Source organism: Pongo pygmaeus, chromosome X, assembly GCF_028885625.2.
Source record: "Pongo pygmaeus isolate AG05252 chromosome X, NHGRI_mPonPyg2-v2.0_pri, whole genome shotgun sequence".
Lineage (NCBI taxonomy): Eukaryota > Metazoa > Chordata > Mammalia > Primates > Hominidae > Pongo > Pongo pygmaeus.
Genome location: NC_072396.2, coordinates 31,759,204 through 31,773,218, shown reverse-complemented (window position 1 = coordinate 31,773,218; position 14,015 = coordinate 31,759,204). Strand labels below are relative to the sequence as shown.

General features: G+C 38.8%; 1 protein-coding gene across 9 annotated transcripts in view; it reads left to right on the top strand.

Annotated features, from left to right (window-relative positions):
- DMD (dystrophin) overlaps positions 1-14,015 on the top strand; it is a 2,105,574-nt gene that overhangs the window by 2,079,751 nt on the left and 11,808 nt on the right. For all 9 annotated transcript variants that reach the window (XM_054470954.2, XM_063660502.1, XM_054470953.2 and 6 more), the window contains one exon: positions 10,924-11,016. In XM_054470954.2, coding sequence (XP_054326929.1) covers positions 10,924-11,016 — 93 coding nt within the window. The remainder of the gene's footprint in view (positions 1-10,923; positions 11,017-14,015) is intronic.

Here is a 14,015-nt window from a genome sequence, read left to right as displayed (position 1 = left end):
GAGACATTACCAAGTAAGAAGGAAGCCTTAGGCAAAAGTTGGATGAATTTGTTGAGGAAATGGTCCACATGGTCTGTTCTCATTCTTAGCAATGTTCTCTGCCTAGGACTAGGTTCCAAGAAAGGTGGAGCTGATGAGGCATAAATGATCAAAGGTCAAAACAAGAGTAGGGCATTTTACAGTGGTAATGAATGGCTAGGACAGGGGTTCCTAGCCAGCTGCTCATTGGTTTTTCCTGCTGTGTCTGGCTAGACAATAGAGGGTTTTATGAAGGCCACAAATACTTGGTCCCCCTCCCTCATTTCTCTTTCTCTGTAAAGGCCCAGTATGAGTCAGCTCCATCCTCTATCCTTACTTTTCCCTGGGTCCTAAACTGGTTATATACTTGGTCCTCTCAATCTTACCTCACAGAATAGAAAAGACCTGTGACTCCTTGATTCCGTACACTTACAGCTCTATTGCCTGATATGATGATGTGTTCAGGAATTCATTTCATACTTGAGCTCTTCCATGAGGGTAGAATAAAGGGAGGCAAAGTGCCTTAACCAAAATGGATAGGACAGAAAGGAAAAGTCAGGGGTGTGGGTGAGTTTTATGGCGAAAAATTTGGAGATCACAGTCGGGAAAATTCAAAAGTTGGATATCATGGAAGTAAAATACTTTCAAGCAATTTCTACATCTAACATGGTGCCTCCCAGCGAGCTGCTGAAGATTTTACTTGGAGATCACTGAGGGGTAAGGAGTGCAGTTCATGGAGTTGATGAGACCAACGTTGCTGAGCTTATCAGCAGAGGGGTGAGGTCCTTATCGTGACGACAGTGGTAGATCAGGATGGAAAAGATGTTGAAGAAGATGGATGAGGGCTCTGAGGAGATGAACATTTCCGAGGAAAGAGACAGGGTGGTTGAAATAAATGTGATGAAGTTCAAGAACCTGGAGCAGTGGGAAGAGGCACATCCTCCTCTGGAGAAGCCAAACCTTGTAGGAAAGCCAGGTTTTGATTTTTTTGAGAAGGAAAAGGATATGTTTGAGGTTGTTTTCCTGAATTTACTACACCTCCATGATTTAAGGCAATCTCTGTGTCAGGTTCTCTCTCTCCACCTGAGATCTGAATATAGCTAATAAACTGTTGGGATTGTAAATGATAACAGACTACATGAAAAACAATTGTATGCATTTGCAAAGTCTGTAAATTCTGAAAACAACTGAGCTTTAGTACCTCTTGTTTTTTTTCTACTTCAGGATTTTCCCCCTTTTTTAAGTAAGCAAAGCATATGAAACTAAGTCACGTATTTTAGTGGTGAGATTCAGAGCCCTGGGTGCCTAGAAGCATTCATTATTTAGGCCGTTCACAATAGGGAATAGGCAGCATACTCGTTAAAGCACCCAAATTAAAGTGCACATTAGGATGTGGTCCTGATGATCTGTGGAGCTAAAAAGATCATGGTAGAACTGAATACCATGACAAAAGTGCTATATTCCAATGGCTAAGTTAAGCTAAGAGATAACTTGCTGGTATAAAATGGATGAGCTGTGTTGTTAAATTTGTCCTCTGAAAGAAAAGACTGAATTCAAAGGTACTTTTTCTTGAACTGTGTATTAGTCTGTTTTCATACTGCTATAAAGAACTACCTGAGACTGGGTAATTTATGAAGAAAGAGGTTTATTGACTCAGTTCCCCAAGGCTGGGGAGGCCTCAGGAAACTTACAGTCATGTGGGAAGGTGAAGGGGAAGCAAGGCATGTGCTACGTAGCGGCAGGAGAGAGAAAGCGAGGGGAGAACTGCCACACTTTTAAACCATCAGATCTTATGCGAACTCACTATCGTGAGAACAGCATGCAGTAAACCGCCCCCATGATCCAGTCACCTCCCGCCAGACCCCTCCCGCAGCACATGGGGATTACAATTCAACATGAGATTGGGATGGGGACACAGAACCGAACCATATCAAACTGCATAAGCTAACTTCATTTAAAAAGGAAAAAAGCCTTACCGTCTTCTTGAAGGATGCACACAGGTGTTTAAATAAATGCAGTGTATATACTCGTGCTTTGAAGGTTTGAGATATAAGGCCGGGATTTGCTGAACCACATTCTGGATAGAGCTGCATTCTTTAAATATACAACCCCGACGACTGATTTTCTTTTAAGTGAAACATGAGACAAGTCATATTAGGTGATGTGTCTAAAGAGTCAACATATTTCTTCAAGCCATGAAATACTTATCACTGAGTCTCTATGTACCATTTGTATTCTGTACAGTTCTTACTGAGACGATGTGCTAATGAAACGTACATTCTATTGGAGGAAGCAAATACAGAACAAAATAGAAATTAACAATGTTTATCCCCTATTGGCTCTCATGGGCTCCCTACACAAATCTATGATGTCCAAACAACTCCTTATCTCTGATGACTCCTAACTTTCCACCAGATTACTGTTTTTTGAAGCATTTTATATTTTATTTATTTAAAAATTAAACTGTTCCTTCGCTTTTTGAAAGATTTATCATGTACATTTGAGGTTTATGACATAATGGCTCCCTAGGTTTTTATTTAGAACAATTTCAAACTTACGGCAAAATTGCAATTAATTCAACAGTTTGCCACATTTGCTTTATATCTATTTATTTATGTACTTTTACATTCATGTGTTGTTAAATGGATTGCATATATTCATTTAGATTAACATGTATATGTGTATGTTAACATATTTTGATATACTGTATGTGTTTATATTTTATGTGCATATTTAATCATATTCATGTGTGTATATAGTTTGTGGATTTTTTTTTTTCACTGATCCACTCAATGGTTAGGTTTCATACATAACACTTCACCCCTAAACACTTCACCCCTAAACACTTTGAACATGTGTCTTCTAAAATGAAAGATATTCTTACATAAGCACAATTATCACGCTCAAAGAAAACAATACTGTTATCTAATGTAGAATTTAAATTCAAATACATCCAATTCTGCCAGTTAATATTCTTTATAGCGATATTTTTCATTCAGGATCAATGAAGGTGCAGCTTTGCATTTTGTTATGTCTCTGTAGTCTCCTTTAATCTGAAGCACTTTCCCAGCCTCTTTAAATCTTTCATGACATTGATATATTTATTAGAAGAGGTCGGGCTAGATGTTTTGTAGAATGTCCCCCAATTTGAATTTGTCTGCTTGTATCCAAGTGATTGGGTTCAGGTTAAATGTTTTATGCCAGATTACCATATAGGTAAGGTATCCGCAGTACATCACATCAAGGTTTTCCTCAAGATTCTCCATCCCCTTCACCGTTCTTCACTCTCCCTGGGCGCTCTTTCCATTCTTTGGCTTCTGCTGTGTTGACAACTCTTAAGTCAAGATTTCCAGCCCAGACCTCCCACCTGAGCATCTTCTGGATAAAATTATAAATAAAAATATAGCCTAATCTGAAATCATGATCAACCTTTGGAACATCTCTTCCAATTTCCCAATCTATAAAAAGTCATTTTCTATACCTTCTTCCTTTACCTGCCTTCCTTAGCTATGTTCCACCACCATCAATCCAGTCACCAGGGTCAGTGTGTTTTGCTACTTATAAAAAAGAGCAAAATTCTTCAATTCAGCTACTTCTGCCCAAATTTAGCCCTCATCATGTGTTACCTGAACAGACAATATGAATACTTTCCTAATTGGTTCCTCTGCCTTTGGTCTCTCTCCCTTTCTAAGCTATCTTCCAGATACTTCAGTTCCTCTTCTACCATTCAAATTATAGCATATTATTCCCCTCTTTAAGCATTTTATGCCTTCTGTTTGACAACAGAATAAATGTGCTCTTTGGCCTTGAGTACATTATGTTCTTAACCTGAAATATAGCATCCTTTCTTTTCACTCAGTGAGTTTTCCTTTGGAACTTAATCATGCATTATATCATTCTGGTTTTGTTGTTGTTGTTGTTTTCTTTTGTGTGAGACGGAGTCTCGCTTTATTGCCCAGGCTGGAGTGCAGTGATGCGATCTCGGCTCATTGCAACCTCCACCTCCTGGGTTCAAGCGATTCTCCTGCCTCACCCTCCCGAGTAGCTGGGATTACAGGCTCGCCACCATGCCTGGCTACTTTTTCTTGTATTTTTAGTAGAGATAGGGTTTCACCATGTTGGCCAGGCTGTTCTTGAACTCCCAACCTCAAGCAATCCACCCACCTCAGCCTCCCAAAGTGCTGGGATTACAGGCATGAGCCACCACACCCAGCCATGTTTTCAGACAGTTAATAGTACTTCTTTCTTCTGCCTACAACTCCCTAGAACTTAAGCTCCTTAAGGACAGGATGTAAGTCTTGCTCATTGTCATTACTATATGAGGACACTCTGTGCAACAAACAATCAGTAAAGTGCTTGTTGAGTTAATATTTTAGAAATCAAGCATAATACATTCTTGTGTACACATGGAACAGCCCACACGTTTAGGAAATTTAGCTACTAGTTTCAGTATCTTTCACCACAATTCACAACTGATCAGCTAATAATCAGCAACAGCATTGTACACCATAATATATTAAAGGTGTTACACACAGACTTTATGTGAAATTGAAAGCATCTGTCCAATATCATATGGAAAAACATTAATTGAAGCCAAATATTGGGTATTGGATAAATCATTGTGCTTTTTCTTCTAAAAAATACTGGAGAAAGGCAGGAAATACACATGTACTAAGATAATAACACATCAAGTCGGAAAGTGGTTAAAATCCAAAGAAAAATGTTGGTGGGCGTATTTGTTCATACACAGCCCCCTTTATAAGAAAAAATAATTTCTTGTACACAGCTCCTTTTTAAAAAAAGAGAAAATAATTTGTTTAGATTCAGACAAAAACACAGGAGTAATTCTTGTGTCTATTCTGCATAGGCTGCATAGGTTCTGGCTAAAATCACTTTTTAAGCAGATAGAACCATTATCAGCATTTGAATCAAAGGGAAGTGAGTCAGATGGGATATCATCCCTTCAAGAAAGGGATCTGAAACCATCGTTATGTTTCAGAAGACTGAAGAATATCTTGCCATGGCAAAGCATTCCTTTTCTTTTTTCTCAGATTAAATTGAGTCATCCCACTTCTTTTTTCTTCACTTCAGCAGTGATTAAAGGAGACTATCATATTTTGCTATATCATGGTACTATTTAACTTTGACTGTGTCTTTCCTTATTTTAAAAAATGTTTCAGTGATTTATTTGGACCACAATCAGATAAGCCAAGAAGACTAAATAGCTAATAATCCAAAAAACATTATTTTTCTCTTTTTATTATTTCAATAGTCTTCAGGGAACCCAGGTGGTGTTTGGTTACATGAATAAGTTCTTCGGTGGTGATTTCTGACATTTTGGTGCATCCATCACCTGAGCAGTGTACACTGTACCCAACGTGTAGTCTTTTATCCTTCACCCCCCTCCCACCCTTCCCCCCGAGTCCCCAGAGTCCATTGTATCATTCTCATGCCTTTGCATCCGCATAGCTTAGCTCCCACTTATAAGTGAGAACATACAATGTTTGGTTGTCTATTCCTGAGTTACTTTACTTAGAATAATGGTCTCCAACTCCATCCAGGTTGCTGTGAATGCCATTATTTCATTCCTTTTCATGACTGAGTAATATTCCATGGTATATGTATGTGTGTGTGTGTGTGTGTGTGTGTGTGTGTATATATATACACACACATATATAAACACCATTTATATACTGTATTTTCTTTATCCACTCGTTGGTTGATGGGCATTTAAGCTAGTTCCATATTTCTGCAATTATGAATTGCGCTGCTATAATCTTGGTGTGCAAATATATTTTTCACATAATGACTTCCTTTCCTTTGGGTAGATATCCAGTAATGGGACTGCTGGATCAAATGGTAGTTCTACATTTTAGTTCTTTAAGGAGCCTCCAGTGTTTTCCATAGTGGTTGTCCTAGTTTACGTTCCCACCAGCAGTGTAAAAGTGTTCTGTTTTCACCACATCCACACCGACATCTATTATTTATGCATGTTTGTGGAAATCACCTTGGAGTAGAGTCAAGTTTAAGTGTTAAAGAATTGCCATCAACTAAGTTTAAAATCCCCCAAACACTAGCAAGATGCTATTTGAGCAGGGGCAATGAATCCGTGAAGTAGGGATAAGGGCTGTGCAGGTCTCTAGTGTGCAATTGGAACTCAATAAGTACTTTCTTGTTCAATAAGTGAAAAAAGTGAAAAGGTGTTTTTGTCTTGTTTTTGGTGATGAGGGGCTTGTGATGACAGGTATTATTGTTAGAGTCAGAAACATTTTGAGGTTGCTTATTAATATGGTTTGGCTCTGTGTTCCCACCTAAATCTCATCTCGAATTGTAATCCCCATGTGTCAGGGGAGGGACCTGATGGGAGGTGATTGGATCATGAAGAAGTTTTCCCCCATGCTGTTCTCGTGATAGCGAGTGAGTTCTCAGGAGAGCTGACGGTTTTAAAAGTGTGTGGCACCTCCCCCCTTAACTCACTCTCTCTCTCTCTCTCTCCTGCTGCCATGTAAGAGGTGCCTTGCTTCCCCTTTGCCTTCCACCATGATTCTAAACTTATAATCATGAGGCCTCCTGAGGCCTCCTCAGCCATCTGGAACTGTGAGTCAATTAAACCTCTTTCCTTTATAAATTACCCAGTCTCAGGGAGTATCTCTACAGCAGTGTGAAAATGGATTAATACACCTATTATGTTGCAGCTACATAGTATATGATTAGACAAACCATAAATATTATATCTGGCTTGTTTCATGCCCATAGTAGTGTATCAGTCAGCTGTTGCTGCATAACAAATAACCACAAAATTCTCAAGTTGCATATTTCTCATTCACGCATCTGTTGTTTGGCTGAACTTTTGCTGGCACTCAGCTGGACTTGACACCAATTTGTGGTTTGGGTTCAGGTCTGTTCAACATGTCTCTCATTCTTCTTGGGCTAGCAAGCTACCTGGGCCATATGCTTCTTGTGCACATAAACACAAGAGGGCAACCCCAACCATTCAAAGACATTTTAAGCCTCTACTTTTGTCATGCCTGCTTACATTCCATTTTCCAAAGCAGGTTATGTGGCCAAATCCAAATTCCCAGGCCAGGGAAGTACTGTTTTCCCAGCTCTTGTTCACTCTGCTTTATCTATATTAGACTTCTTGCTGTACTGGAGGAAGCCAGTCACACTCTCCTCTCAGAGTCTTTGCATTTGCCAGTCCTTCTGTCTGGAGCACTTTTCCCTCAAATACTTGTGCAACTCATACCCTCCAGTTCTTAAAGCTTTTGCTCAACTGCATCTCATCAATGAGGACTTCCAAGACTCCACTTTCTGGTGACTCTCATTGTCCCTTGCTAGCCCTCTCCTCAGAGTGTTCATCACCACTCAACATACCTATATAGTTTACTTATTTACTTGTTAAGCCTGTGTACCTCCATAAGAATGCGAGTTTCACAGAGAGAGTGTGTGGGTGGGGTTTGTTTGCTTATTGCTATATCTTCAGTGAACAATATGCCAGGCACTGTTCAACCATTTGAACAGTGCCTGGCATATATAGTTGGATTTTAATAAATATTTGAATAAATAAATGAATCTTACTGTTTTTAAACTTTTGTGGTTTTTAAAAGGCATTTTAAAAATCTGGGTTAGTATCAAATATTACAATGCTGTTCCTTTAACTTCAGGTGTCATTTAGCTGTTTTAACTTTTACACTATATTCTGACACAGAAAATATTAGGCAGTAAGCATTTTTCAATGACCTGATTCACTTCTACTCATGCACATATGTGATGTCTGATTTCGATTCTTAAAAAGAGATGAGCCCGGGCGTGGTGGCTCACGCCTGTAATCCCAGCACTTTGGGAGGCTGAGGCAGGCAGATCACGAGGTCAGGAGATTGGGACTATCCTGGCTAACACGGTGAAACCCTGTCTCTACTAAAAAATATAAAAAATTAGCCAGGCGTGGTGGCACGCGCCTGTAGTCCCAGCTACTCAGGTGGCTGAGGCAGGAGAATCGCTTGAAACCGGGAGGCAGAGGTTGCAGTTAGCCGAGATTCCACCACTGCACTCCAGCCTGGGTGACAGAGCAAGACTCCATCATCTCAAAAGAAAAAGAAAAAGAAAAAAAAAGCAATGAGTTAAAACCATCTTGAGAAATCATGAAAATATTGAGAAAAGAAGAAAAGAAGATTATACTCTACTTGGTTTTATACTACCTAGAATGTAATAGGCACTCAAAAAAATGTCTGAATGGATACAATTATCACTGCTATAAAAGTTTTCCATTAAAGCAAATAAGCCAATTTTACATTTGTATTATACTTGGACACTCATATTAAAGACTCACAGAGAGTTTATCTGGAAAGATAAACTTGGCTGACATCATTAGGTTTATACTTTATAATTTGATCTTTGAAATAATTCAGGAACAGGAATGCCAGTCACTTCATCGAACTGCACCTGAATTTTAACACAGTACAATTGAGTTCCTAGAGCTCCGATATGATGTAATTAAGCTGTCAGAAATATTAACATCGATGTTCATGAGCGTCGTTCATGATGTTCTCTTGGTTCTGATTTATTCGGTAAGGCATACTGTCACTAAAGTGGACTTGCTGCCATTAAAAATGCTTCATGTTTCCCAGTTCAGCAAAAATTTGCATCAGTAATGGAACAGAGAGATGTAATCAGCCCTGCAGTTGTCAGGATCTTGATCCTCTTGGTAGTATTTCATTCATTTCATCTTCACCAGATAATGGTAGTTTAAAACCGCAAGAAAAATGAAACTAAAAATACTGAATTTCACTTCTTTTTCTAAAGGCATAAACTTAAGCAAATAGTGCATGTGTGTGAGGGGGGAGGAAGAGAGAGAGAAAGAGAAGAGAGAAAGAGTTTGTAACTATTCCTTTTCTGCTTTGTGACCTTAATTCTTCAGCACCCATTTCCTGTACTTAATATTGCAAAGAGGTTTCCTGTGGTATGTTACCAGGACGCTCACGTAGTCTGAGGCTTTTTATCTACCTTACGTTCTTATCCCTCCATTCTAATAAAAATATGAAGCCTCACATCCACCTAGAATATGATTTTGTCTTAATGGTTGGTTAGCATTGGCAATGATTCTTTTAGCTTCTGCTGTTAAAAAAAAAAAAGAATAAATGCAGGATTATAATCATACATGAAAATCCAAGTGGCATAGACCAAAGGAAATGAGAAGCATATTTAAGTCATTTAGTCACTGGCTTCCGAAGCAGTTCCAAGTCAGATGCAAACCTGAGGTTGTCCCTAAGCAAGTTCATTATGGTTGACTTGCTAAAGCAAGGTCTTGTTTTAGATGGAAGTGACAATGTGCAAAACAAACAGAGCTTGAATAGAAGTTATTTTCACTATTGGAAGATTGTATATTATGAAAAATTAGTTTCAAAGGACCTTTAAAGTTTAATTTTGTTTGCACCTAAGAAATTTCCCTTTAACTTGCAAATGCCGTTTGAAGTGTATTTCTTTAACACATGAACAAACAATAGAGACACAGATTCACAAAATCTACAAGATTTCCATTCCCAGTGAATATCATCCGTCCATAGGGTTCTTTGCTTCCAGACCATCATTCTCTCCTCACATAAACAGTCAAAATTTTTGTAATGTCTTCTTTATAAAACCGAAAACATAATTATGATAAAGTAGTCCTATGTAACAAAGAGGAAAGGACCATAACTCTCCAATATATGCTATATCTACAGTTTTTAGAATATTCATATTTCATTACCTATATAGGACACATACTATTTTTATTTCTATTACATTGGAGTTTAAAGGTACTTGAGTTTCATTTGTATTTTTGGTTAAATGTCAAAAGAAAGAGTGAAAAAAAGACCTCAGTGTCTCAACTCCCTTCTTACCTTCATGAAGTGACTGCAAAGTGTGCAATTCTTATTCTTTTGTGTTGAGGAGACAGCACTGTAAGTGTGCAGTAATACTTATTTTATTACATAGAACAAAGTTTCACATTTGTTAATGGGGCACAAAAGAGAGTCTGTCAGTTTTACCTTTTTCAATTGACTTTTTTTTTTTTTTTTTTTTTTAAATAGAGACAGGGTCTCACTATGTTGCCCAAGCTGCTCTCAAATTCCTGGCAGCAAACAATCCTCCCACCTCGGCTTCCCAAAGGGCTGGGATTACAGGCATGAGCGACCGCCCCCAGCCTGTTTTTTACTGACGTATAATATTTGTACATATTTACGGAGTACATGTGATATTTTGTTGCATACACAGAATCTGTAATGATCAAGTCAGGGTATTTAGAGTATTCATTATCTCACGTATTTATCATTTCTATGTGCAGGGCACATTTCAAGTAATTCTTCTAGTCAACTTTTAAAAAGATACGCAGTAGGCCGGGCGTGTTGGCTCACGCCTGTAATCCCAGCACTTTGGGAGGCTGAGGTGGGCAGATCATGAGGTCAGGAGTTCGAGACCAGCCTGGCCAATATGGTGAAACCCTGTCTCTACTAAAAATACAAAAATTAGCTGGACGTGGTGGCGCACACCTGTAGTCCCAGCTACTTGGGAGGCTGAGGCAGAAGAATCGTTTGAACCTGGGAGGCAGAGGCTGCAGTGAGCCAAGATCGTACCACTGCACTCCAGCCTGGGTGACAGAGCAAGACTCCATCTCATCTCAAAAAAAAAAAAAAAAAGATATACAGTTTTTTTTTTTTTTCTCCAAGGGTAATGATATAGATAAACTACTGTATGGAATTCTTCTTCCCTTTACAAATTACTTCCTCATTATTAAGCTTGAGGGGTTTTTTTTGTTATTTATGAGCAAGTGAAATGAATTTATAATGGTGTTAAAAATGTAATCATGGCCCTTTAATATCTGTTTTGTATAAATGTAATTTTCCATTGTTTGTTTTTGCTTTTATTAAGGTGAGGATGATCTTCTCAGTCCTCCCCAGGACACAAGCACAGGGTTAGAGGAGGTGATGGAGCAACTCAACAACTCCTTCCCTAGTTCAAGAGGTAAGCTCCAATACCTAGAAGGGACTCAGATTTGCTGGGATCAGTCCACTCGCTTCCCTACCCAACTGGTGTGTGTATTTTCCATATGGAAGCCAACACGTGGTATCAGAATGGCAATTTGGGTCCATGGTGAAAAGATTTTATTTTTAAGTGTGAATTTGTGGTTTAGAGTATTCTGAATTCAAATACCTGTGAGGTCAACATGTTTCCAAAAATAAAAATACCACCTTCTGTTTGTCAAGTATTTTACTTGCTTCACACATTAGTCTGAAGAGTTAATTATGAGGTGCCCTTTACTGAAGAGCAATTATTATATGACTTTTACAGACGAGGAAATTAATGCCCTGATAGTGCCTTTGCCAGGGACATATGGCTACTACGTGCTACAGCAAGGCCTAGAACATGCCCTACTGATCGGTAGTGGTGGAGATTCTGACTTGCCATCTGATGCCCTTTATATTTAAAAATTGTATCTTACTCCATCATTTAAATATAGGGGCAATTAAATCTTCATAGAGTAGTTGGTTATTATGTTTTACTTCGATAGAGGGAATACAGGCTTAGCAAAGAAAGACATTAATATTTTTCTTTTTCTTCACCACTTTGGCCTTGCGTATTTTACCCCCATACAAAAACAGCATTTTACCCTGCAGAATTTTCCCACTGGCTTGCATGAGCTTCAGATGTCTTGCTTCATCCAAGATGATATTTTGCTGCTACTGTTCGTTTCTGGGGGCATTTATTTGGTTTATTGCCCTCACATAAAACAAAGTCACTCTCTCGCCTTCCTTCAACGAATAAAAAGGATGGTGGCAGTCACCTGTGATCAAATAGAAGAAAAGCCTAGAGAAACAAAAGGGAGAAAACACAAGGCTTTGTGGCCAGTGATTGATTGGCACCTCTAATGGGTAGCCTGGGAGGGACGGGCAGCAGGAAATCTGGGCTGTTTGTTCCTCTCCATAAGGGCAATGAGGAGGGTGTATTGAGTGTAGTGTGTTTTTCCTATCTTTTTGTTCAGTGTCAGTTAACAATGGCCATTTCCTAGCTATTTGATGTGCAAGTAAACGTTGTGCAGTGCACATTAAAAGCAATAATGTTCTGGTAGAGCGTTGCTAAGGAACCGTCAGGGGAAGCTAATTTTAAATGTCTGCACCAGCCATCTTTTTCACTGCTGAGCGCCACTGATGTGTTGATTTTAACAGATAAAAATCTTATCTGTCTTCCACCCACCTCCACATCCCCCACTGCCACCCGCATCCCCATCCTGACTATCTTAGGTATCTCCTTCTTCTAGATGTCATAATTCATAATGAGAAGATCATACACAGGCTTGACAGAATCAGGTGCTTTCACGTTTCTCATTACTTTGTCCTGCCTGCTTTTACTAGCACCTACTACGTACCAGTGGAGGTAGTAGGGATGGAAAGAAGAAATGACAAATTCCTTGCCTTCAAGGTACTTACGGTCAACTGCAGATACAGAACTCCAAAGAAATTCAAATCACAATACAATCATTGATTACTGTATGATCCTGGCCCCTTGAACTGGTAGCTTGCTTACCTGCTCTGGAAAGTTGGTGGCTGCCCTGTTGGCACCCTGGGCATTTCTTCTACATCTAAACAAGAGGTTAGCAGAGAAGAAGCTACATCAAGGCTCATGACTCTGCTTCTTCATAGGCAGCCTTGACTTCCTAGACTCCTTTTTGTACCTGAGTCTCTGGTCCACCCTAATTAGCTGTAAGGTGAAATCCTTTGCACCGTCTCCCTGCGTCCCGCTTTTAGAGTCCTTAAAGCTAGATACCACATGGGTGTCGAAGCTTCCTGGAAGACAAGAAATATACCTCCTCTGATATGGTATTTAGCAGTCAGTATCTCTGATGTTGATTTACTTGTATGGAAACTTGGGAAACTCAATTCAGGCCACCTGGATAGTGTTTACTAAATTCGTGCTTACGGAAGAATTTCAGGCCTTAAGTGCTGATTTAAGTTCTCAAATGTAGGATAAGGAAGCCTTGTCCGATACCAATTCCATTAACTGAAGTTCCTGCTTACTCAGTGGTACCCTTGTGGCCTGAGAAAATTAATTCACATTCTTAAAAAACGAAACAATTAAATACACAAAAAACACAAGAGAGTAGCTAAGGTATTGGAAAATCTGGTCAATCATTCTGTAATACCATGATCTTGGCATTTCCTCACGTTTTGCTACTTTCAGCTAACTCAGGCTTTCTTACAGGACTTTTTCTCCCCGAATTCAAGTGGATAAAAAGTTTCATTATTGTAAAAAATTAGGCCAATTATTGATGCACTGAAAAAAGTGGTTTTTGGATGCTTTATTTCCAACTAAAAGCAGTTTTTTTTTAAATTTTGAAAAATGGCATATGTGTGTGTACACACACATATACCGTCAACTTTGGCGGGAACATCTTACCAGTTGGTAGATGTGTTCAGCTGATATTAAGCAGAAATTCTTGAGAATCTTAACATCTTGGGATTACAAAGTCTCTCAAATGGAAGAGCCTTGAAAAGTCATTTTAACACTTTTGACATCCAGGACAGTGATTTTTTGACTCTGTTTTGATGGTTATCCATATCAGAGAAACATTTTACATCACAAATTGGGGTAAAGATATAAATTATACATGTGTTTATGTACACACATGTATATATACACCCACCATATGTACACACACACATTTACAGTCACATATGCATACAAAGATCAGAAACATACTTCCATACTACATACAATGCATGCTGTTTTTCTGTTTTATTTATTTAAAAACAGAATGCTGGTTGCAACCCACTAAATGGATTTTCTGAACCAGTGGTTTAAAAATAGTAATCTATGTGATCTCAGTTTTTCTTGCCTGGTTGAATTATCTTTTAAAAAAATTTAAATTTTGAGACTTTTGCCATGGAAGTTTCTGCCAAGAAGTTGCTGATGTCTCAGAGACCTTTATAGTTTTATTATAACACTACCATCCATGTTCTCATTGT